Raw genomic sequence first — 24,896 nt, forward strand, 5'->3', positions numbered from 1 at the left:
TCACGTGTACGACTTTCAAAATCTCTTGGACTGTAGTGGAACCAGAGGATGTGGATGAAGAGGAACCATCATTATCGTTCCTCACAAGAATCATAAACAGGTTCGTGAAATGTTCATTAGCATGAAAGAAAGAAAAGCAGCAAGTACTCACTGTTCTAACCTCACACATGAAATACTTTTTGTTTGCAATGTTGTACAGTGTCACGGCTTCATTTGTAAAATGTACACAAATTCACAACTGGACAGCTCCATCTAGCAGTGCTTCTACATATATAGTTAGTAACCTTTAAATCATTTATCACTGCACACGTGAAACCAAAAATCGCAGTGAAACACCGACTTCTGACCCTTGAGGGACTGCGCAACTGAAGCTCTTTGGCTGGACGATGACGTCGTGCATGTCTATAAAAGCTGAGCTTCGGCGCAAATAACGGGAGAGCATCACGAACATCGCATTGTGACGCACAACCTGGCTTCTATTTTACTCATGACCTTCATGACCTGACAATATTCCACTCGTCCCATCCTATCAAAGCTGCAAGTCTGTAAAATAATCTTTAGCACAAGCTAATTGCATCTCCAGCCTCTCTTCTCTCATTGTACGTAGATCAGACACCAGGTCAACCGCCTATAATCTATACAACCTCACAACGAAGGCTCTGTCTTCTGGAACAGTCAAGTCAGCATAGAAATACCGGAGACATGGCTATAAATGTCTGAAATTCTGATTAGCACTAATCGCACAAACACCAAGAACGCCGCCAAACGCTGGTCATCCCCGACTGCGTGCAGGATTGTCATTATATTCCTCAAATGACGTTAATTAACCACACCATCTCGCAGTCGCTGCTTGGACGTTAATTTATTGAGAACAGCAGTGGACCAGAGGAGGACAGCCTGTAATTTCTCACCACGGGATAATCAATGTGCGATTCCCCACTAAATGTGTTAAGACAACGAAGTAAAACAAGAACAGGCCTCAGGGCTACAACACATACTGTAGTAAATATTAAAAAAGAAAAGGTGCCAGTGCAAGCAATGATGCTTTCCCAAAGTAATAAAAATGTTATTATCAATAAAATGCTATGATGGAATGATGTCCCGAGGACCCTCCAAGCCTTCCTGCGACCCTGTCAACGATGGATACGGAAACGGGATCATTAATACAGCATTGTTCAAAAGGTTAGGGGTCATTTAGAAAAAAACATCATATGGATGAAAAACTCCAGTTCAGACATTGTTTGGCTGGAAAAGAACTTCAGCGACAATCAGTCCTGTGTTCCAGTGGAATTATGAAGTGTTCGTTAACCCAAGTCTGCCACTTTAAAGTCTGCCGCTGCTTCATTCATTATTAGAAAAGCCTTTTCAATTGTTTTAGTAGAGCTGAAAATAGCAGCACTGATTAAAGAAGCAATAAAACTGACCGAATTCACATTAGTACAGGATTTAGTACATCATCAGAATTGAACACACCATTTCAAATTATTTAATAATTTTTTTCAATGATTACTTATTATTGTTTTTTTATATTCAAACCCATTTCATGCTCCTTTGTTTCCTGTGAAAAAAACAAGAGGATTTCTAAATGATGCTAAACTTTTGAACAGTGCTGCGTGTTTTTCCAAACCCCTGTCGAATTAAGTTGAAATCAGAGTCGACACAATCAAAAATATTGTGTCTGTTTCGAAATTTTAAGCAGTAAAAAGTACAGATATTCATGTTGTAAAAATGTGCCAAAACTAAAGTAGCTAATGTAAACTCTATGGGTGGTAGTAGCCTTGTGGGTAACACACTCGCCTGTGAACCAGAAGACCCGGGTTCAAATCCCACTTACTACCATTGTGTCCCTGAGCAAGACACTTAACCTGAAGCTGCTCCAGGGGGGACTGTCCCTGTAACTACTGATTGTAAGTCGCTCTGGATAAGGGCGTCTGATAAATGCTGTAAATGTAAATGTAACTCTAATTTAGTACAAATAGCAAACAAAAAAAGTATTTAAAGAACCATCCACATGAATTCCACAACTAAATGTTTCTGGTGCTTGCACCACAAGTCAAGAAGTGTGCAGAACAGCAAAGATTTAATGACTTGCATTAGGATAATTGCAGAAGACAGAAAGGTTATTCATCGCTCTCCCCGCGGACCACGTCTCTTTTAAAAACGGCGTCAACATAGTCGCGTGATTCGCCGAGTGCTTGGCGGAGCTTAATTAATGGCCCCCTCCATCGGCAAAGAAACGGGCCGCCACCCAGAGATCCCTTTATAATTCACTGTCCGCTTGGCCCGACGTCCCTCACTTCCCGCTGCAGCGTCAGCAGGCCGGTGTTGAGAAGACATGCTTTAAATAACGCGGTCGAGCTCTCTTTTGAGAGAATATGACATTTCCTGACATTCCCCGTGCTTTTGAAACATAAGGACACATAAGCACCATCTCGCCGAGGAAACGGGTACAAATCAGGGAAAAGTGCTCGAGTGCACAACTTGCGAGGTCGCTGCTGTCAGAGCGCCACGACTCCAGGCCTTCGTTAGTCCGGCCGAGGCTTTAATATGCATATACAGAGGGCCCATTTAAGGGAGGTAATCTCCTTATATTTCACGCCGCCGAGGTATAGCAGGGAGGGAGCGGCACGGACCATTAGCGGCGGCCGCCGCCGTGTCCCGCTCGGCCCCGTCGCTGGGGGACGCGCTCCCGTTTTGGTATTCGCCCTCACGCCCCGCTCTCGATCATTTTAACGCTCTTCGCGACGCATGCGGGGAGAGGAGAGGGGATTCTGCGAAACGCACGGCTGACTCGGGAGTGAAAAGAGCGGCCCCGAAGAGGATTTAAGAGTGATTAAAACACACAAATACACACAACACACACACACACACACACACGTCCAAGCTGGGTGCACTGTGGTGTGTAAGCGGGCTAAAAGAAATCCTTTGTAATGGCTCTGTAATGTCCATGTCTTGGGAGAATGGATGCTGTGAGGTAGTGCTAAAACAAGCAAAAGCTTTTAGCTACACACACACACACACACACACACATACAGGTTATTCCATGTTTGTGAGGACTCAGATGTTTTAATAAAGTCTACACCGAAAACTTTTATCACTATAATGTATTCAATCAAATAAATCTGACGCAAAGAAGCATTTTTCTTGAGTTAACAAGACGTTTGTGGGGACCTACGGCAAAAGAAATACTTCTAATGAAGTCTAAACTTAAACTTAAATCTTTTGTACAGAAGCCTTTTTCTGTCAAAGAGCCAAAACACACACACACGCGCGCACACACACACACTTCTGAAAGGTTCAGTGTTCAGTAAAAGCAGATGGGGTCTGTGGGGTTAGTGTGTGTGGCCATTTCAAGGTAAACCACACAAAACTCACTCTGTGCCAAGTGCTTTTCCCAGCAGCGCTTTCACCAGCTTGTTTGCTGGGCCCGACACACCGGAGGCCATTCACTCTGCCTCCAGCTACTCACACGCTACTCCGGCGCAGGCGATTAACTGGAACGAACCGACGGACACGGAGAAAATGCGAGGAGATGAGACGGCGGGAGAGAGCGATGATGCCGGCGCCCGGTTTCAGCGGGTTCTGACGGATAACGTAGCCCCGCGCCGCGCCGCCTCTCGGCACCGTCCCCGATTACCGACGCTCACTCCGCACGCTCACACTCGCAAGACAAGCCACTCCCGGATTACCTCGAGATGCTGCGCTTTCCCTTCTACCCACTTTAAATGACGCACTTCTCTAATGTGGAGCGCGTAGTCGTGGTCTCTTACTGTACACACAATATTTGGATTTATAAAAAAACACACATGCATTCAGAAAGTTGCATGATAACATCACGTCATTCTGATATAATATGTTGGTGATGAACTAAAGTCAGGCCATAATGTGATATGTATGAAATTTTATGGGAATGTTGCCCATAAAATGTATTGTGTTTGTGGGGTAGTTATTTAGTTCTTTAGTTCTAGAAAAAAAATAAATAAAAATCACATATGATTTCAGGACTATCATACGTCTCTAATAAACTAAAACCACAGCCCAGCATCGCCATTGACCACTACCATCCAGGGTCAAAGGTCGCTTGTCATCGCGGTGCTAAAAACGAACCTTTACGAGCCACGAGATGAAACGGAGAGAAACGAAGCTGAAATTGGCCAGCCGGCCGGTGGCAGGCCGTCCAGTCTCGACCAGTGTCCTCTCGGCGCCACCAACAATGCAGATTTCAGCACATCTGGTCCTGGACATTACACTTCCGTTCCTCTCCAGGAGATTCGAGGATTCGAACCGGCAACCTTCTGATTACGGGGCCGCTTCCTTAACCGCTAGGCCACCACTGCCCCTAGATGTCACTTCGACAAGACACAAGGACCAAAATTGTTGGGCTTCTGCCCATTCGCTGCATTTTGCATGTGGGACTGATGCTTCTTCAGAACGCCGCATTCACGACGCCTATTGACAGGATAAAGGAAGTAAATCAGGCCAACAGGCTACTTGTTCATCTTCTGGCTTACAGAAGTAATTACACACCCACAAAAAGGGAAGTTAGTTCCTCCTCTATGCCACTCAAGTCCTGTCAGTAAGGGACATCTTGGGACACTGACTGCAGCGCAGGCCACCGGCCCACCGCAGGGCTTACACACACACACACACACACACACTCACACCTACAGACAGCTCAGATTCGCCAATCCATCAAGTGTACATGCCTCAGGACAGCGGGAGGAAACTGGAGAACTGGGAGGGAACCCGGGGAGAGCATGTAAACTCCGCCCACGCGAGCGGCCCTGTTTCTGCGAGTACAACATGAAGCGAACAGTCTTCTGGGGTTGGACGGTGTCCTGTGGTTTGATTTCGACGGACGAAAAAGAAAAAAAAAGCTCAGAACACTTCGCCGACATCACAGTGCTCCACATCCAACGGCGACGTTAGCAAAGCCACCAAGGGAGGAACGAAAAGAAACAGGGTGTCATTTTCTACCCAGCATGCATGTCTGATGTTGCCGGAGCTGCCAGTCAGAGTGAGGGGGAGGACGCGATATCGGTGCTTCCTTCTTCTTTAATTGGACAAAAATACATAACGAGACCCTGCAGGATGAGAAAAGGAGTGGGTGTGGCGAATCCCTCCAGGTGAGAAAAGGCCGGGCTCATTAGGTCATGCACAATTAATCTCGCACAACTTCAATGTCCTCGGTATACCAGATCACAAAATATCCTCGCTCTGCACTTTTTGCTAGTCTGAAGGGTGCTAGTAGCCTAGCGGGTAACACACTCGCCTATGAACCAGAAGGCCCAGGTTCAAATCCCACTTACGTCCATTGTGTCCCTGAGCAAGACACTTAACCCCGAGTGTCTCCAGGGGGAGACTGTCCCTGTAACTACTGTATTTTTGTAAGTCGCTCTGGATAAGGGCGTCTGATAGATGCTGTAAATGTAAATGAAGAAGCAATTTTTACTGATTTGTAACATACGCTGCAAAACGACACGTTTATTGAAGGTCACCGCTCCTGATCATGACATAGAGCAGCAATGTCACTATCCAGTCCAGTAGGGGCTACTCTGGATCCGGGTTCCAGACCAGAGTTTCGTGTTTGTCCTATGTTCGTTTAATAAAATCCGGTCTCGTGATGCGTCGCATATGCGTCCTCCCTCTTCACCACGTCTGGCCATCGTGACAAGAACAAGCAACCTTAACTGCAATTGCGTCCATTTGTCAATTTTTCCCGCCATAATTGTGCGACCTTAATGCACTGGATGAGCATGTGTGGTAAACAACGTTGCAGAAGATCAGAGCACAAGCGACAAGCCCTCAGAGACCAATCAGAGGGAGAGAGCAGGCAACACAGGGACCAATCAAAACGAAATAAAACGGAAGAAAAGTGAGCCTTCGAAAACAGTGACAGTCGCTCATTAATGTGACGTGACGCGGCAGCTGTCGAGGAGGCCGAGGACAGCCAGCCCATCAGGTCTACAACGCTTGCGGCGGAGAGGTCAACCAAGCGGCAGCGCCGCAGAATGAAACAATAGTAAGCGAGGCGGGGTAAACGTGAGCAGACAGCAGAGGTGGTGTCACATCAGTCACTGTCCCTTTCACGGTGGGTGGGCCGAGGGCCACCGCTGGGTCTAAGTGGCCATCAGAGGGTCGGCAAGTCGGAAGCGCTCATCTGTCTGGGATCAAAGGGTGACGCGGAGTGTGTGTTTAACGCAGCTGAGCTGCCGCAACTATCAGCGGGGGGTTTCAGGCCATGCAGCTGACTGCAAACACCATAAAGACGGGAGTTCACGAGCAAACGGCGGAACGTGGCCGAGAAAAGTCCCGACGGCTTCCTCAGTAGCGTCCTACGACACCAGGGTGGTAGTAGCCTGGTGGGTAACACACTCGCCTATGAACCAGAAGACCCAGGTTCGAACCCCACTTACTACCATCGTGTCCCTTAGCAAGACACTTAACCCCGAGTGTCTCCAGGGGGGGACTGTCCCTGTAACTACTGAGTAAATCGCTCTGGATAAGGGCGTCTGGTAAATGCTGTAAATGTAAATGTAAGACTGGCAACCGTGTGGTATCACGCCAATTCAATGAACTCTTGATCCTGATTGGCTGAAGAAAGTTAGCAAACCGCAGTAACAGTAACGCCCTGAGTTCTATCAACGTTAGTGATACTGCCCACATATACAGACGCAAAACACCGGTTGGAAATCGCTTCTCTGCCTTTTATCTGTTCTTTACTTTACTTGGCAGACACTTTTATCCAAAGCGACTTACATGAGGAAGACACCAGCAATTCTCATTCGGTTCTATAGATTTTGACTTACAAAACTGATAAGGCCTAAGAACATGCTCGGGAATTGTTTTTTTTTGCAGTGTGTGTGCATGTGCGTGTGTTAGTATTAGACTCGTCCTGTTCTTGTTTGTTCTTATTTGTTTAATATCTGGTACGTCTACTTATTAAGCTTACTTTATGGCTGCCCACTGCTCACCAAGGGTGATGTGTTAAAAGCGGAGGACATATTTCGCTGTGTGCACTGCATACCGTGTGTGACAATCACTTCAGTTTCACTTTCGGGAGAGCAAACGGAATATAATGCGAACGTGGAGGGATCGTGAAAGCCGCTGAGAGTCTGCGAGAGAACTGAAGAAACTGTGAAACGGAGTGTTAATATATGGGCAGAGAGAACACGGCGAGAGAACAAGGCGCGGAGACTGGATCAAAAGTGTTTGTATGCTGAAGGGGTCTGGTTGAAGGCCAAAAGGTGGAGTTGAGCGGCGCGTGGAAATCTAAAGGACGCCTGACCCCGCGGACGACCTCGGCAGCGCTGCGGTCGCCCCGATGGCGGGGGAGCCGAGCGCCGGGCTCGGAAAAATCGTTTCACCTCGACAGGAGGCCAAGTGCTGTGGGGCAACTTGCCAGACGCGCAACGGACAGGTACTAACGCAACCCCATTCTGTCCAGACAACAGAGATCACAGAGGAGGACAGGTCCTGTCATTCAACGTCAAGTTTCCATGACACCAGCAGAAAAGACGTTTCCGCCTCTTGGGGCTCATTTATTGTCACCTTTATGATTCAACCGTCACGGCCTACATTTACATCCCCTACAGGGCGGTTAAGGGTCTACAGTTTCCAACATTCTAACAACAATTTCGGTCCTTGTGTCTTGGCGAAGTGACATCTAGGGGCAGTGTTGGCCTAGCGGTTAAGGAAGCAGCCCCGTAATCAGAAGGTTGCCGGTTCGAATCCCCATCCGCCAAGGTGCCACTGAGGTGCCACTGAGCAAAGCACCGTCCCCACACACTGCTCCCTGGGCGCCTGTCATGGCCGCCCACTGCTCACTCAGGGTGATGGGTTAAATGCAGAGGACAAATTTCACTGTGTGCACCGTGTGCTGTGCTGCTGTGTATCACATGTGACAATCACTTCACTTCACATCTAACATGGCCGATCACAACCTACCGCTTTTCGCACCCCAAAGGCGTCCAAGAATTGTGCACAAATAAGGACAAAATAAAACACAGAATACAGGCTCTCATCATATCTGTCTTCAACACAGAGCATAAATGGCATAAATGAATTTGCTCAGAGTGGTTTGGTGGCACTGGGGGACAATGAGGTACAATTTCCTAGAAATCCTGGGGCAATGCTTGTTGCATGTTAATGAGCCGACAGTCTAATACTAGTGCTGCATAAGAGGATTCTTATCCTCATCATTGGCTGATGTTATCTTTCAGACCACAATTTACTGGGTATTAAATACTTACAGTACTTTCCAGTAAACATATTTCAGGAGAGGGACTATCTAATTGTTTACAACCCACATTTAATGATGATTTTTTTTAAAAAAGTGAAAGTCTTAATAATGTTGATATGTAGAGATGTGCTAGAAGAACCGGGTGTCGGTCTCTCCCAACTCTGTAAAATAATGAATGATCTCCTACCAGCAAAAGCCTACAGATGCAGAACAATAGTGTGTCGCTGCTCAGAGAACAACAGGAGAGCAGAGTCACTCTCTACACACGTCATGTCCATGTTTCACGAAAGAAAAGAAAATTCGGTTTAGGTAAATCAATATCTGGTCAATGTTTTATTTATGGGCTGTTCTTACGGTGACAAAACTACTAGCAGCTTAGACAAACAGTGGGTTTGCCTTCGTTTGCCTGTCTGTATTGGAGCACAGTGCTGTAAATCAGTTATGAAAAAATGAATGAACTCTCCTCATCTCTGAACAAACACAAGTCCATAATGAATTCTACAGTCCTGAAGGCCGCAGGTGAATAATAGAGTGACGGGGTTTGGGAAATGGCAGCGAAGTGGATAGTGAGGTAGCTCTAGTCTAATGAGATAATAGATATTGTCAATACTGATACATTTACATTTGTGGCGTTTGACAGACGGCCTTATTCAGAGCGAATTGCACCGTGCTTTCATGTTACCATCAACGAAGTAATCAGTTCTGGTTCACGAGGACTCAAACCATGAATACAATCATTTTATTCGCTCGCATTCTCTAAAGAGGAAGGTCTTAAGCTGCCATTTGAAAATACTCAGCAACTGTGCTGTTCTGACCTCGAGGGGAAGTTCATTCCACCACCGAGGGGCCAAGACAGGGAGCGTCTTCCTCGTACCTTCAGCGGTGGAGGGACCAGGCGATCAGTACTGGAGGGTTGGAGAGTGCGAGGTGTAACAAGGCCAAACTCCATGTTTGGCCTTGTAGGCCAGCATAAGTATTTTGAATCTGATGCAGAGGGGCAGCTAGAGGGGGACGTAGCAGTGGGGTGGCGTGGGAGAATTTGGGAAGATTGAAAACCAGTCGTGCTGAACGTGAAAGTGAAGTAATTGTCATTGAAACACAGCGCAGCACACGGTGACACAATGAAATGTGTCCTCTGCTTTTAACCATCACCCTGAGTGAGCAGTGGGCAGCCATGACAGGCGCCCGGGGAGCAGTGTGTGGGGACGGTGCTTTGCTCAGTGGCACCTCAGTTGCACCTTGGCGGATCGGGATTCGAACCGGCAACCTTCTGATTATGGGGCCGCTTCCTTAATCGCTAGGCCACCACTGGCCTGAAATTAGCAGAGGACGGTTGCTGCTGCATTTTGTACTAGTTGTAGAGGCCGGATGGCGTTCAGCGGTGGACCTGCTAGAAGAGAGTTACAGGAACCCAGTAGTGAGATTACTGGGGACTGAACGAGTATCTGGGCGGCCCGTTTTGATAGATAAGGCCGGTTCCGCCTGATATTGCAGAGAAAGACACCAACCGTGTCTAGTACTGTCAAGAGTTGGTATATGACGGTGACCTTGTGTAAATCACGCCGTATTGGCTCATGTTTTAGTAATGGCACTCAGCAAGGAGAACAACTGGCACCCAGCTGCAAAACACGCTGACGGCGCCACAGCTACCGGCCCACAAACTCACTTCTTACTTACTGTTACTGATCTGCTGAGTAAAAGAGTAAACAAACGAGGTGTGTGTGTTTGTGTGTGTGTGTGTGTGTGTCTCTCAATGTGTGGGCTGCCCAGACTCTGCAAGGCTCCCCTTCCCGTCCTCCATCTGGACGAATCCTGCTAATTAATCTTACTAACGACACGGTTAATTCAAACAATTTAACAATTTCAGCGGCCAGATGTTGGACTGTACGTAGTGTGTGAGGAAGAGGGGAAAAGTCCCTCATATGTTAAAACGCTGCTCCGGGTTCTATACCATATCTATAGAACTGTTCCTACTTTGATCCTACTGCATCTTTCAGTAGACACACACACACACACACACACACACACACACACACACACCACATACCCCCCCAGCTACATGTAATGTGGTTGAAGTGTTTATAGCTAGAAAAAAAGGCTCCTCGGTTCAAACAGGGCTGCAGTTGTTCAGAGGCAAATGGCACAAAAAAGCAGAATTGACCCGAAAATCTATGAATGAGGAGATGACTTGTGTGGGTATGTAGCTCAGTGGTAGAGCGCCTGCTTTGCATGTATGAGGTCCCGGGTTCAGTCCCTGTTGTCTCCATGGTGACTACTCTTTAATGTAATAGTCTCTTGGGGGATGTCGGGCGGCGGTGGCCCTAGCGGTTAAGGAAGCGTAATCAGAAGGTTGCCGGTTCGAATCCCGTTCCGCCAAGGTGCCACTGAGGTGCCACTGAGCAAAGCACCGTCCCCACACACTACTCCCCAGGCGCCTGTCATGGCTGCCCACTGCTCACCAAGGGTGGTGGTTAAAAGCAGAGGGCACATTTCGTTGTGTCACCGTGAGCTGTGCTGCAGTGTTTCACAATGACGATCACTTTCATTTTTCACGACTGCACACTCCTCTTCAGAACTCATGTCTTTATTGTGCATGCACACAGTGATAATCCTGCTGTATAATCCAGGTTACTATAAGGATTTAACACTCTTTTTGTTTTTTTGTCCTTCACTTCCTACACTGGCTGCTATTACATACACAGGGACTGCAATTTGCACCGTAATTTTCTCCATGCAAGGGACAAATCAAATTCCTTTCCTAAAAAACTATGCTGACAACATTTCTTTAAAGTTGTTTCTCAACAATTTGTTGTTACCTAGCGTGCATTTTAAAGAGACCCTGGATTCAAGGGCATAGAATAAATACACAAACCAAAAGGTCAGATCTGGCCAAGTTAGCGACAGCCAAAACATTTGACCGCCAAAAAGGGCAGAGATCTGAGTGAAAACGGGGCACGGTCACGGACAAAACACAGAACAGATGTGCCCGACTCCACTGAAGTCCGTGACGCCGAGCTGGGACCGCAGTCCCTGCTCCGACTCAACCGCAATCAACGTGAATTTCCACACAGCCCTGCACAGGCTAAAGATGGGTTGCCGAGGACAAGCCGAGACAGGGGAGTCATTATTTCCTCAGAAACATCTGATACACCTCCAGGGATCCGGGAGGAAAACACAAAGTTCTGGATAGATGCTGGTAAGATCACACAGCAAACGAGCCGGCCGCTCGGTAGAGCGATGCTTATCGTGCGGCGGCCAATCAGATCGCGCCAAACAAGCCAAGATTTAGTCTATGGGGCCTCAAACCGAGCACCTCCCCTTGGCTGTGACCTGGCGTGACCGTCTCAGGTGTCCCGCTCTGAATGGGGCAGGCTGTCTCATACGCCCGCCGCTCCTCTTCCTGCCATATTCCAAGACCATAACCCCTCCAGGAAGGCCGGAATGTTTACACAAAGTGGCCATTTAGCCGGGCCGCGGCGTCTGGAGGGTTTAAACGAGACGCAATTAACCAGCTCCACCTTCAGGGGTGAGGGGTGGCTGGTGACAATGGAGGCATTCTGGGCATGGAGAGGAGCGCTCCAATTACAGAGCGAGGGACAGGAACAAGCATGGAGACGGCGATAAAGAAAAGAAAAAAAAAAAGCATTACATTACCCCGCACTTTGGACCGTGAGAGAGAGGAACGCACACTTTCAAAGAGCAAAATTACCTATTCATTCCCAGTAATGAGGGCGGGTTGAGTCAAAAAGTGGCTGCTAATGGAGAGAAGCATTGTACACAACGGGCTTGATGTCGCAGGCTCCCTGAATACAACTCCACATGTAAAGGAATAAAGATAAGATAACACAGGATGATCCTTTATTATTCCCAAAATTTACATAGTCACGGCAGAAAATGGACAGTAATGTAAGAGCAGCGAAAAATAACATAATAAAAAAGCATAAAGACTATTCCAACAGTATAAAATAAAAAGTACACCATACAAAAAAATCTGTAACTAGTTGTGGATGAGTGTATTAAAAAATAAGTGTGCATGTATATAGTGTATATATGTAGTTATGTACGGTTGGATTTATTGCTGGTGGGTTAAGTGGCGGTTGTACTTCTTCACTGTGTACAGTTGGCATGATCAAGCATGTTTGGGCCTGGGACTAAATGAGTCCAGATGACAGATTTGAAGTGGCCATCATATGTCTTGCAGGCACACATATGCACTGCTGTACAGGTCTGTATTATGCCTTTCCTGTTTATGTTTAAAACACCCCAGAATTATAATAAAAGGCATAAAGTTATTGTTGTTGTTATTATTAATAGTAGTGTTAAGTGTTCAGATAGTTTAGCATGATACAGTGTTTCATATTTTGGAGCAATTTTGGCAAAAATTCAATGTATTTTGTAGTCTGTTCAACAACAAACTTAATGTTTTACAGTACAAACTGAGATGTAATACACACATTAATAAACAACTTGAAAGATGATAATAATATTATTAATAGTAATCATAAGGTTAACGTGGATGGATTAATCAGTCATATTACTTTGGGAGACTGGAAAAGATTGATCTGGTCGATGCGTTTTGTTGGTTTATAAAATGACTGCTGCACTGCCCTAACTCAGACACACACACACACACACACACTCACACACCCATGATGGAAAGATGCCCACTCAGGACAAGCCATGGCCCCGCTGCAAGCATTATAATTAATCAGCTTGATAATTAACCTCCTGCAAAAGCAGCCGAACGGCAGCACTACAAAACGGCCTTTTGCCCTGCGCTTGCACCAATTATTCCTTTGATCTGAACTCTTAGCACGGCACCAATGCGATTCCATCTCAGCACTCAGTATTGCAGTGTTGCTATTCAGCCTACATTTTATGCTGAGTCCTCAGTGTGGGAAAAGCCCTGTAATACATACATACGCAAACACACTCCTGCAGCCTGTATAGGGAAAGTAATGAGATCTCCTGAGCTACCCACAACATACTTAAATCCCCATACAGACGCACCCGCCCACCGCTGCCCACTGGGACACTAAGCCCAGACACGACTACACGATCACAGCATATGCAATTTATGAATACCCTCCTAAAGAGGCAAAAAAAATAATAAAAAAATCGCATCAGGGCTCCCGAGATGCTCCGAGTCCTCCTGTCAGTGGCGTGATTCATGTCAGCTCGCCTCAGGTTGATTTATCAGCCCTCTAACAGATACCCTGCACCCCGTCCTCTCTGACCACTCCATAATTCCCCACCATTCATGGCTGTCAGCTGCGCTTCTGTAATGCAGCCATGCTAAACGGCATCACCGAAACCGGCTCAGCGGGAGAAAGATCCGGAACAACATCAGAAGCTCAAGAATCTTGTGCTTCACACATAAAAAAAAAAAAAAAAAAAAAATAGCTTTTGTTTTAAATTCAATTCAACCCTTGAGCCAACTATGAAACGTATGAATAGACACTTTTCAGAATTTGGACATTTCTGTATTCTTAATGACTGATCGTAGGCAATATCCTAATCATTTAATACACTGACTTTACGATTGGAATTACCTGCGGGTAAGGTAACACCCAATCATAGCACTGAATACAATAAATGTGCCAGAGCACAACATTGTGGCAAGATGGTAAGTAAGGGAGTTCTTTTAATTGTGACTGATAGAAACAGAACTCATAGGCCGGTTACCTTACCTTACCTCGCTTTGTGATTGGCTAGATAAAGATTGATGGATATGCAAGCAAATGTTTTTTCTGATAGCGCTAGGCAAATTTGTGCAAAAACAATTTCTATGCGCAAGTTTGAATTGCTACAGATTTTCTTATTGCATATATCTGTTCAGTTTTTTTCCAGTGCGAGCAAACTTCTTTTTACAGTTGCAAATTGAAAAGTACTCATACAAGTATATATGACATGATTCTGGCTTCATAAACAGCCATCTTGGTTCTTGAAGCTTCCTGTTTGTCCCACCTGTGGTAGGTATAGTACAGTTATTTTTGGTGGCCGGTCTTAGTTATGTCCATACTCATTTTAGTCTAGTCAAGTTTCAGTTGACTAAAAGTCAGAGAAATCCATTTCTATTTCAGTCTTGTTTTAGTGAATCAAAACTGTATTTTAGTAATGCAATTCTATTTAACCATGTCAATATAGTACAAGTACCTAGTCGAACAAACAAAAATAAAAGTTTATTTTATTCAACCCTATTTCAGAATTAAAACAAGGTTATCTTATTATTATATTATTGTTGCCTTATAGACTGAAGAATACACTACATCCATTCCAGACACGAATGACTCTCTGATTTGTTCCATGTTTTTCTAACACACATTAGGTTTTCTTTTTCACTTCATTGTTGTGATGCTCGACTTCCCGTTGGCATCACAGGGGGTGTAGGCACACCTGAGGAGCAGGCCCTGGACGTGCCCAACTGACGCTGATACCACCGGCGAGATTGGGGTTTCAATATATAGCCAGGCTGCGCTGTTGATTGGCAGAGCTGTTCTCCAACACGTGTGTGTTCCGTGCCAATACAGGAGAATGCGTAGTCGCGAGGACCTTACCGGGCAACTCGTCTGCCCGTGACTGCAGCACCAGACGAGGACTGTTTTCAGCGTGACCCATTCCCTTTCTCTTTACCCAAATAAACTGTTATCCTTTTCCTACCCTTGGTGTCCATCGTTTCTTTTGCCCCCTCGGTCGTGACAATTGTAAAGCAAATGCTTCCAAAGATCAATTTTCTCCCAGCCATCTGCTATCCAACCACAAGTATTAGGGCAGTGGTGGCCTAGTGGTTAAGGAAGCGGCCCCCAGTAATCAGAAGGGTGCCAGTGAGCAAAGCACCGTCCCCACACACTTCTCCCCGGGTGCCTGTCATGGCTGCCCACTTATCACCAAGGGTGATGGTTAAATGCAGAGAAGCAATTTCCTTTGGGATTAATAAAGTAAACAAAAAAGGATCCTAAAATCTAATTAATGTAATTAAAGTAGAAGAAATAACACCTCATCTAATTGTTGTCAATGAAAATTAAGAGACATTTTAGTATAGTTTTTTCTTGTAAAGCATATTTATACTTGTTTTTATTCATGAACGCCATTTGATGATATAGTTTGTTATACTTGTTGATGAAAACAACACGGGTGGGAGGTGGAGCCGGCTCCCTGTCACCCTGTGGATTGGTTCTGAGTTGTCAGTGGGAAGACATGCAGGATATAAATACAGAGCATCCAGAGAAAAACATGCCTGCACTCGTCTACCATGTCACCGAAACTTGCGGGTCTGGATCTGGTTACCGAATGCTATAGAGGCACACTTCCTCGTGAAATGTGTGTCAGCATGGAAATGTACTTTTGGCACGATGACACCATTTTACGTAACCATATTCACCATGATATCAACAAAATGATCCATTTCATTACAAATGACATTGCAAATAACTGTTAATTATGCATGACACAATGAATATTATAGATATTTAATATCAATGTTCATATCATGACAGCAGAACTGCCAAGTTAAACAACCATTGCAATCATACCACATATAAATTGAGGACCTATTAATTTCTTGCAAAATGTAAGATTAATTAGTTTAAAAGTTGCAATCGATTGACAGCTCAAATAGGTATTAATGAGTAATATCAAATACAGTAATCTAGACAGGGTCAGGATGGTGGCTGGGTACATTTGGAGGTAGAATTTTCTGGTGGGGGGGGTTATATATAAAATTGGCTCGTTGGGCTAGGGGTAGGATTCTCGCTTCGGGTGCGAGAGGTCCCGGGTTCAAATCCCGGACGAGCCCATCATGAAGAGTAGTGCCATGCTTTCGTGGGCCTAGCGGTTAATGAAGTGGCCCCATAATCAGAAGGTTGCCGGTTCGAATCCCGATCGGCCAAAGTGCCACTGAGGTCCCCACACGCTGCTCCCCAGGCACCTGTCATGGCCGCCCACTGCTCACCAAAGGTGATGGGTTAAGTGCAGAGGACACATTTCACTGTGTGCACGCTGTGCTGCTGTGTATCACAATGACAATCCCTTCACTTTGTATTCTGTTAAGACAACTTACCACACTGTGCCGGGGACAAAGAAAGCTACCATGCGGGCAACAAGCCTGACACACATTTACAACACAGAGTCGAGCAAGTCTTCACTTGCGCCTATGAAATGACTCAAAACGGGTGTGCACTCCGACACACACAATGAGGAATTCACACACTCAACCCTTCTTCTTCTCTCAACCTCGCTGCCCTGATGACTGTCAGGCTAGGAGGTGGTTTGGAGGAGCAGATGGTTGTCCCAGTGTGAGGAAACAGCGGCTATTCAGCCACGCACACACACACACACACACATACGCACACAAGACGGAGCCAATCACTAAAGGGACGAGTCGGGAAATCGCGAGACGGACGTGATGCAGAAGCCTGGTCGGCGGCCGGCCTGCCACTTCTCCTCAGCATTCAAATCCTGGGTCGTTGCAGAGGGAGAGCCGGGCGGCGGCGGCAAGAGAGCGCCGCTTAAATGAAAGCCATCGTGTTGATGAGGGGTTATTTCAAGTGCAGCGCTGAGCCGCTCAACGCCTCCGGGGGAAGAGAAATGAAATCAAATATAGTATATCAAACCTATACACACACACACACACACACAGAGTGCAGCAGATGGCAGGCACAGTGTGACTGTACAGTAACGAAGGCTGTGAACCACTGGTGCCAATCGCACAAATTTGCCCTCCCACACAACACCGCGCTTCCTGTTCAGGGACAAGGATGACGAAGCCATTATGAAATAACAACGCGGTTCCGCGAGCGGCGTTCCGGACCCATCTACTTATCCGTGACGGCGGGGGGGGGGCGCCTGAGGGCGGACCACCAGTGCGGCCAGTGTCGGAAGTCGATATGCGCCGCAAGGCGTGGAAGCCAATCGGACGGTAGTGATCCTGCAGCAACCCCGTTTGGGATCGATGGGAGGCGCGGCAGCAGAGCGGGTTCGCCGCCGGGTCACGAAATTTCATAAAAACAAAATGAAAGTCCCAGAGGGGCCCACTAACATGAATGGCACTCGGGAGCCGGTGGCGCTGGTCAGATTCTTGGATCGATGGCCACGTTTAGGCCAGAGCCTCCGGGTCCCGGGTGCACGTCAGCCACAGAGACGGAGTTCACGTCGGAGGGCCCGGGAGGGGCGGGGTCACCACTGGCAGGACGGCGTGTCCTTCACCAGCCCATTGCGTTGTGGGCAAACGTGTCCCTTCCAGCAGAAACTTGCATTACAACAGAAACGGTGTGGAGGGAATAAAGCCAAAAAAGGACCGTTTTAAATTATTGCCGTGATATGTGGATTCCATTTTTCCAGCACACGGTGCACACAGTGAAATTTGTCCTCTGCATTTAACCCATCACACTGAGTGAGCAGTGGGCGGCCATGACAGGCGCCCGGGGAGCAGTGTGTGGGGACGGTGCTTTGCTCAGTGGCACCTCAGTGGCACCTTGGCGGATGGGGATTCGAACCGGCAACCTTCTGATTACGGGGCCGCTTCCTGCCCCGGCCAAGGCTCTCTCAGCGACTGGACAGCGCACAGGCCAGGCTGACTGAATGTGGTCTATGGAAGAACTTGATGGGCGGAAAGTAACAAGGTGTTTTTTTTTATTCTACGTTGATCACAGTTCCCCGCGGGGAAACTCCGTCCTCCGGAGCTGGACCAAGAGAAAAAGGCACTCGGTTTGTTTCAGGTCCACTGCAGCTCAGGCGGGACCTCAGTCCAGTCTGTCTTTCTGTCCACATCGCAGTTCTCCTGGAGCTCTGGGGCAGAAAACAGCTGATCCCTTTTCAACCCAGGTCAGTAGGTCAGCATTTCGGTTGTTGTTTTTTTCCGATTGGCTTTAGATCCTGCAGCACAGACCAGGTTCAACGTGACTACGGTACTTCTCATTTAAATAGTGACTGATTCTGCAGAATTCTGGATATCCAAAAATATGATTTAAATGTCACTCATCGACCAAACACTGACGCTCCCATCCGGTTGACGGGGGCGTGGTGATTATTTGTAATCTATTTATTTTAAATACACATCCCGCTCCTCTGATCCCTATTAGCGAGTTGGGGGTGGAGCCTCAGGAGCCCGGCACCTGTTACTCGCTATTGAGACGCGCCCCAGCGAGGAGTGCGGTATTTACACCGCGGCCAGGAACCACACGGCGTGGAACGGAGCCAGCCTCGTCTCCCGGGCAGAGGACACGAGCAGGGCGGCCTGACAGGCAGACAGACAGAGCGTAACAGAGGTGTGTGGAATGGTGAGAAGAGAGAACAAAAGGTAAAGAAAGAGCAAACAGAGGTCACTTTGTGGACGTTGAGGTCATAAATTCAGGTTTCAGGTTTTATTTGCCATTTTTTTCCTGCCAACGACTCACTGAAATAGAAATTTCTTTTAAAAGAGACTCACGTGTTAAATATATTAGATGCAAAATGTAAAAGGTGGTAGTATCCTAGTGGGTAAGACACTCGCCTGTGAACCAGAAGACCTGGGTTCAAATCCCACTTACCATTGTGTCCCTGAGCAAGACACTTAACCTTAAGTTGCTCCAGGGAGACTGTCCCTGTTAATACTCATTGTAAGTCGCTCTGGATAAGGGTGTCTGATAAATGCTGTAAATGTAAATGTAAAAGCACATGTACAACAGGTATGTAATGATAAAACAACCACGTCTCCTTCACCATATTTTTTTTATGATGCCCGTCAGCAAAGGACATAAATTTTATGTCTTTCTGCATCCACAGTGCATAATTTATCTATCATTAGGCCACCCAGACATGAAGACCAATTTCAGCCTATTAGAAGAGGACTTAGAAACACATATAAAGCACACATTAAAAAATAAAAATAAAATAAATCCCATTGGTTACACATGACACACAGCAAATGCAAACCAAGAACAAACCGTAACGCTATGTGTAATGGAGACAATGGCCGACTAGAACTTCTTTTATTCATCTCAACTTTGCTTTTCTCTGCATTTCGGTTCCTTTGATGTTGCAGTAAAGTGAAAGCGAAAGTGAAGCGATTGTCATTGTGATACACAGCAGCACAGCACGCGGTGACACAACGAAACGTGTCCTCTGATTTTAACCATCACCCTTGGTGAGCAGTGAGCGGCCATGACAGGAGCCCGGGGAGCAGTGTGTGGGGACGGCGCTTTGCTCAGTGGCACCTTGGTGAATCGGGATTCGAACCGACAACCTTCTGATTACGGGGCCGCTTCCTTAACCGCTGGGCCGCCACCGCCCCACCGCTGGTTTGCGCTTCATTATTCGCACAGTTTCATTTTGACTTGATTTGATAAGGAAGTAGGAGGTCATTTTGAGGGAACGTGAATGTACGTACTTCTGCCGCCTCAGGTCACATGTGAAAATCACATGGCCGCGCCGAGCCGCATGCTTTCTCTCCCGTCCACACTGGCAGCCGATCGAAGTGCGAAATGACCCCTCCCGCACACACTCACATAAATAAAGGAAAGACGCGGCCTGATGCGCCAGGTTGTTGACGCAGACTCTGGGGACACCAGTCAGACTCAATTAGCCACAGGGTGCGACACCGAGGTACCTTTACTGACAGACAAATGACTCATAACACACACACACGCACACCTCGCAATTTCCGTATAATCCGAGTCCCTTTCATCGGCTACTGCTCTACAATGCCTTAATTCCTCACACACTAACTGGCAGCGTGCATCACACTCCGTCTACCACGCCGAGTGTTGTCCGTCTATCACGAGTTAAATATGAAATATTCAGACGTCTGTGAGCCAGTTTTCTTCTGACAGGGACACAGAGATGCAATCAGCCGCATCTCAGAACCAAAACACGCTGGCTAATCTCCCCATCACGCGCGTGTGTGTGTGTGTGTGTGTGTGTGTGTGTGTTTGAATGCAGTGATGGGGAGCTTCGCGCCAGCTTGCGTGACGAGCAACACAAACCGCGGTCCAGGCGCTACACAACGCCGGGGATGGAATGGCTGAGACGGAACCACTCCTGACCCCTTGGCGCGTCCATCTGAGAAAAAAAAAAAAAAAAAAAAAAAGCAACTTGACACCAATAAAGAAAGACGTTGCTACGAGTTTCTCCCGCTAGACTCAGGGTTGCCAGATTAGGTGGATTTTAGTTTGATATTGACCAAAAAAATGCTAGGTTGAAATTATCATGTGCATGGCAACCCCTGGATTTCATGGCCTAACATAAACGGCATTGACCCCGAACTGATTAATACCACAGGTACGACAACGTTTACGAGCCAGTTACCGTCATCACACATTACCGCATGCGATGTGGGTTTTAGGTATCAGTACTGGTACATCTCGAGCATGGTATCGGGCCAAAACTCGATACTGGTATCAGTATCGGTGCATCCCTGGATATAACATTACTGCTCTTGTCGCTACATATTATCAGCCCGGATCGAATTCTAATGTGTTGTAAAAGCCACAAGTTCACATCCATTTAATGCCAGGTCATTCCGGATAGTCATTACAAAATATTACATTTGTATGCAGTCAATTGACGCGGTCGTTCTTCAATGATGGGAAAACTGTGATTTTTTTTTTTTTTTAGCAATGCTGACAGACAGAGCCACGCCCAACCTCTGTTTAACACCTTCTGGCTGGAGAGGCATCCCACGGCCCTCCTCTCCTTTCAGGCCTCTCCCATTGTCCCAGGCTCGGCTCAAGTGCCCTGGACCCGCCGAGGGCCACTCCACATCTGAATAATTTACTGTGTCCCATATCACAGAATATCAATGTATCTGCAGTAACGTTGATTTTTAAAAAAATATGAATAGATAAATCATCTGGATGTCCTTTTTTCCCAATTTTTTGCCCCACCTCAGAGTAAAAGGATTGCACACACACTATTAGCCCGAGGACACGGAGGATGAATTCACCGTATTCTCGCTCGCATAATCTCCCCGTCTCTGACTGCGCGCACCGGGCTGCATTATTCATGAAGCGGCGCGGTTATCGTCCCCTCCTGGAGCTGGGCCGTCGCCGGGCACCTGAGACCGCGAAGGTGAACTGCTCGTCGGGGGGAGTAATTACTTTCCGTTCCTGTGGCCGCGTCGCTTGTGATCTCAGCTTCCTGTCCGCGCTACGACGCGCGAGCGTTGGCAGGCATGCGACGACAGAGCGCACGTCGTGGCACGGGGGGGGTAGGATGCACTAAATCACGATAAACGCCAATGGTAGACGAGACCACCACGTGCGCACAGACCGAAGCAAAAGAAAAGCTCATTACCAAAAAAAAAAAAAAAAAAAAAAGATCAATAGTGTGATTTTGAACAATGATGCGTTTTCCTTTAACACCCGCCTCAAACTGACAACTGAGCTCAGCGTAAAATGAGGGAAGGACGACTGCGCCAGCTACTTGGCTCCGGCCCGATCGGAATTAGCATTTTCTTTACGCTGAAGGGCCCCAAAGCATCTTCTGCACGTTCATCCATATACAAGTGCACAAAAAAAATTATTATCCAAACAACACGCTATAGACACCTATGGAAAGTTCCTCTTCTCAATAATAACAATAGAATCCATGACAGCGGTCCCAGATACACACACACACACACACACACACACACACACACACACACTTATTTACATTTACAGCATTTACCAGACGCCCTTATCCAGAGCGACTTACAATCAGTAGTTACAGGGACAGTCCCGCTGGAGACACTCAGGGCTAAGTGTCTTGCTCAGGGACACAATGGTAAGGTTCGTAGTGCGAGTAGTAGCCTCTCTAGTAGCCCACACGGTGCCATGGGTAAGAGCGGGGTCCGTTCACAGATGACCACAACGGCAGAATCTTCCACCGCGATCATCTGATCGTCAACAAACAAAAACACAGAAAACACACACACACACACACACACACACACACACACACACACACCTGTGTGTCCGCAAACATTAACATGGGGTGGCAAATCAGTCCATCTCAACCGTCTTCGCAGAGCAGGAAAATCCGGCCTGTCCCCTCCGCAGCAGCTCTTGTGTCACCGAGGCCACGGGCTGAACCAGGCGGAGGCTGACCCCATCACTGGCAAGGTCGGCCACGCCCAGGCCGGCCCCGCCCGGTCCCGTCCGCCGGGTTCGAAGCACGTCGCACGACCCTGACGCGACGGATCGGATTAACAGCGAACGTGAAAACGCGGTGCTGGGACAAGAACATTTACATTTACATTTACGGCATTTATCAGACGCCCTTATCCAGAGCGACTTACAATCAGTAGTTACGGGGACAGTCCCCCCCTGGAGCAACTTAGGGTTAAGTGTCTTGCTCAGGGACACAATGGTAGTAAGTGGGGTTTGAACCTGGGTCTTCTGATCCATAGGCGAGTGTGTTACCCACTAGGCTACTACCACCCCATAGACAAGAACGAGCCAAGAACGCGCGTTCACGTTTCAATTAAGAGGCGGCCCTGCGTTCTGCTGACAGAGGCGGGCCTTTCATGCCGAAGACGTTTGTGCACTTTCAGTGCTTTTGAGACAATTATACCAGGGCTATCTCATTCCCTTACACACACACACACACACACGCGTGCCGCTGTAGACCCTCGGCGATATAACCGTGACTCTCACACCGAGGATGAGAGCGCGGGTCCAATCACTGCACCCGTCTCGATCCGTTGAGGGTTCCAAAGAAAGGGAGCGGGGCCAGGGGGGGTGATATTCCGCGTCGGTTCAGACAGGGATGGGTGGGGGGGCCACACGATACGGCGCCTGCCTTCGTTCTCCAGGAAAAAAAAAAAAAAAAAAAAAGGAAAAGAAAAGAAAGGGAGCCGCGGTTTAACAGCGCCGTCTCTTTTCCATCTCGGGTGAAGGAACGAGACCTCTGTGAATGACGCCGCTGACTACGCGCGGCGTTCGGCGTCTCGCGGGTCGAACCCGCCCCGAGGAGGCCCGGGTCCACAAACAACTTCAGCAAGTTGGTACTTTTTTTTTTTTTTTACGCCGAAGAGTCACTCCCTTTTTACGGCGGAGAAACCGTAAAACTCACCGACTAAGTGCACTGGCCTCCTGGCTGAAACTGGGAGGGACTATTAAATACCGATTGGCAAATTCCGGTTTGCGGGTTTATTTCGCGTGTCTGTGCGGCGTGGCCCCTGGAATCCACGTAATGAGTTTAAAGGACGACCAGAATTCTGTCGCCGCTGGCCCTGGTGCAGCGAGAACCGTTTTTTTTTTTTCCGAATTAAAGGCCCTCGACCCCGCTCGACCTCAACGTCCGTAGGCCGCGACGTCCCGGCGACTGCCGCCATTCCTGCCTGATGGATTTATTGCTCGTTGGGCTCGACTGCTAATTACTGAGGTGCCGAGTATGGGATTGCTGCGGCGTAACGCGGAACACGTCTGCGGGATCCGTTCCTCCCCATCATCACTCATCACTGGCACATCCACTTCGTCCACCTGCCCTCACGGCCCCTCCCCGTCACCATTAAGCTCCCGGGTCCCCGTCGCAGCCTCGCCCAGACTGAATTAATCAAAGCCCCGCGGCCGCCGCTCCCCGCGCCACAGTTCATTAGCATGGCGGGCAGACGGAGGCAGCGGGGACCGGGGGGGTGGGACAGGTACACGAGGGGTGCATACCTGGCGGGGACCAAGACACGCGCAGGTGCAGGGATGGTCTACGCAGGTGACCCCGCGCTCTTGACCTCTGACCTCACACCTCAAAAACGTCCATCTTTCAGTGGACCGTCCGGTGTTTATTATACACATGAATGCGGTCGGAAGAGAGAAACTTTACCCCCATCTACTGTGCAGCAAGTACATTTCACCACAGAATAAAACACAAAGCGGCGTTTCTGGTGAAATGAAGTAAACAGGGGCCGTGGTGAGGCGGCCCGACACCTGGCGAAATGAACACACCACACGAATCACTCCCACAAGCCCCTGCCTCGCACGGACACGGTCGCCGGGGTTCCGGGGGAGGAGGGACGGCGGAATGACACCGACGCCGCGTCATAATTATCACGATAATAATCATTTTTAAAAACGCGTAGAGGTGGACCCACGAGCCGGCGGCAGGTTATTTTTTACCTTTGGAGCTGCTGAACGCCGTGTACCAGGACAGCGAGATTAGTCCGCATAGTCCGAACAAGAAGACCGTCAGGAAGGTGCCATTTCTGAGCCTCATCTCCGGAGCGCCGGGCTCATGACCGGACCGCGCGCGGGTGGCGGTGCCGCTGTGCGGGCTGGGTACTGAGCGCGGAGTCGCGGGGAGGGGAGAGTCGGACCGGCCCCTCTCTCTCTCTCTCCTGCTCTCTCTCCCGCTCTCTCCCTCTGCTGCTCTCTCTCTCTATCCCGCTCTCTCTCTCCCTCTCCTGCGCTCTCTCTCTCTCCTGCTTTCTCTCTCTCCCTCTCCTGCCCTCTCCCGCTCTCTCTCTCGCTCTCTCCTGCGCTCTCTCTCTCTCTCTCTCTCTCTCTCCTGCTCTCTCTCTCTCCCTCTCCTGTGCTCTCCCTCTCTCTCTCCCCCTCTCTCTCTCTCCTGCTTTGTCTCTCCCTCTCCTGCTCTCTCTCTCCCTCTCCTGCTCTGTCTCTCCCTCTCCTGCTCTCCCTCTCCTGCTTTCTCTCTCCCTCTCCTGCTCTCTCTCCCTCTCCTGCTCTCCCTCTCCTGCTCTCTC

At 48.1% G+C, this 24,896-nt stretch overlaps 1 protein-coding gene and 1 non-coding gene across 2 annotated transcripts in view; one reads left to right on the forward strand and one right to left on the reverse strand.

Annotated features, from left to right (window-relative positions):
- mgat4b (alpha-1,3-mannosyl-glycoprotein 4-beta-N-acetylglucosaminyltransferase B) overlaps positions 1 to 24,607 on the reverse strand; it is an 85,646-nt gene extending 61,039 nt beyond the window's left edge. Inside the window, exon 1 of the mRNA XM_028959638.1 lies at positions 24,313 to 24,607. Coding sequence (XP_028815471.1) covers positions 24,313 to 24,409 — 97 coding nt within the window. The 5' untranslated portion in view covers positions 24,410 to 24,607. The remainder of the gene's footprint in view (positions 1 to 24,312) is intronic.
- trnap-cgg (transfer RNA proline (anticodon CGG)) lies at positions 15,966 to 16,037 on the forward strand. The gene has a single exon. It is a non-coding gene; the product is annotated as a tRNA-Pro (tRNA).
- Positions 24,608 to 24,896: the final 289 nt, after the last annotated feature.

The sequence above is a fragment of the Denticeps clupeoides genome, chromosome 18 (assembly GCF_900700375.1).
Source record: "Denticeps clupeoides chromosome 18, fDenClu1.1, whole genome shotgun sequence".
Lineage (NCBI taxonomy): Eukaryota > Metazoa > Chordata > Actinopteri > Clupeiformes > Denticipitidae > Denticeps > Denticeps clupeoides.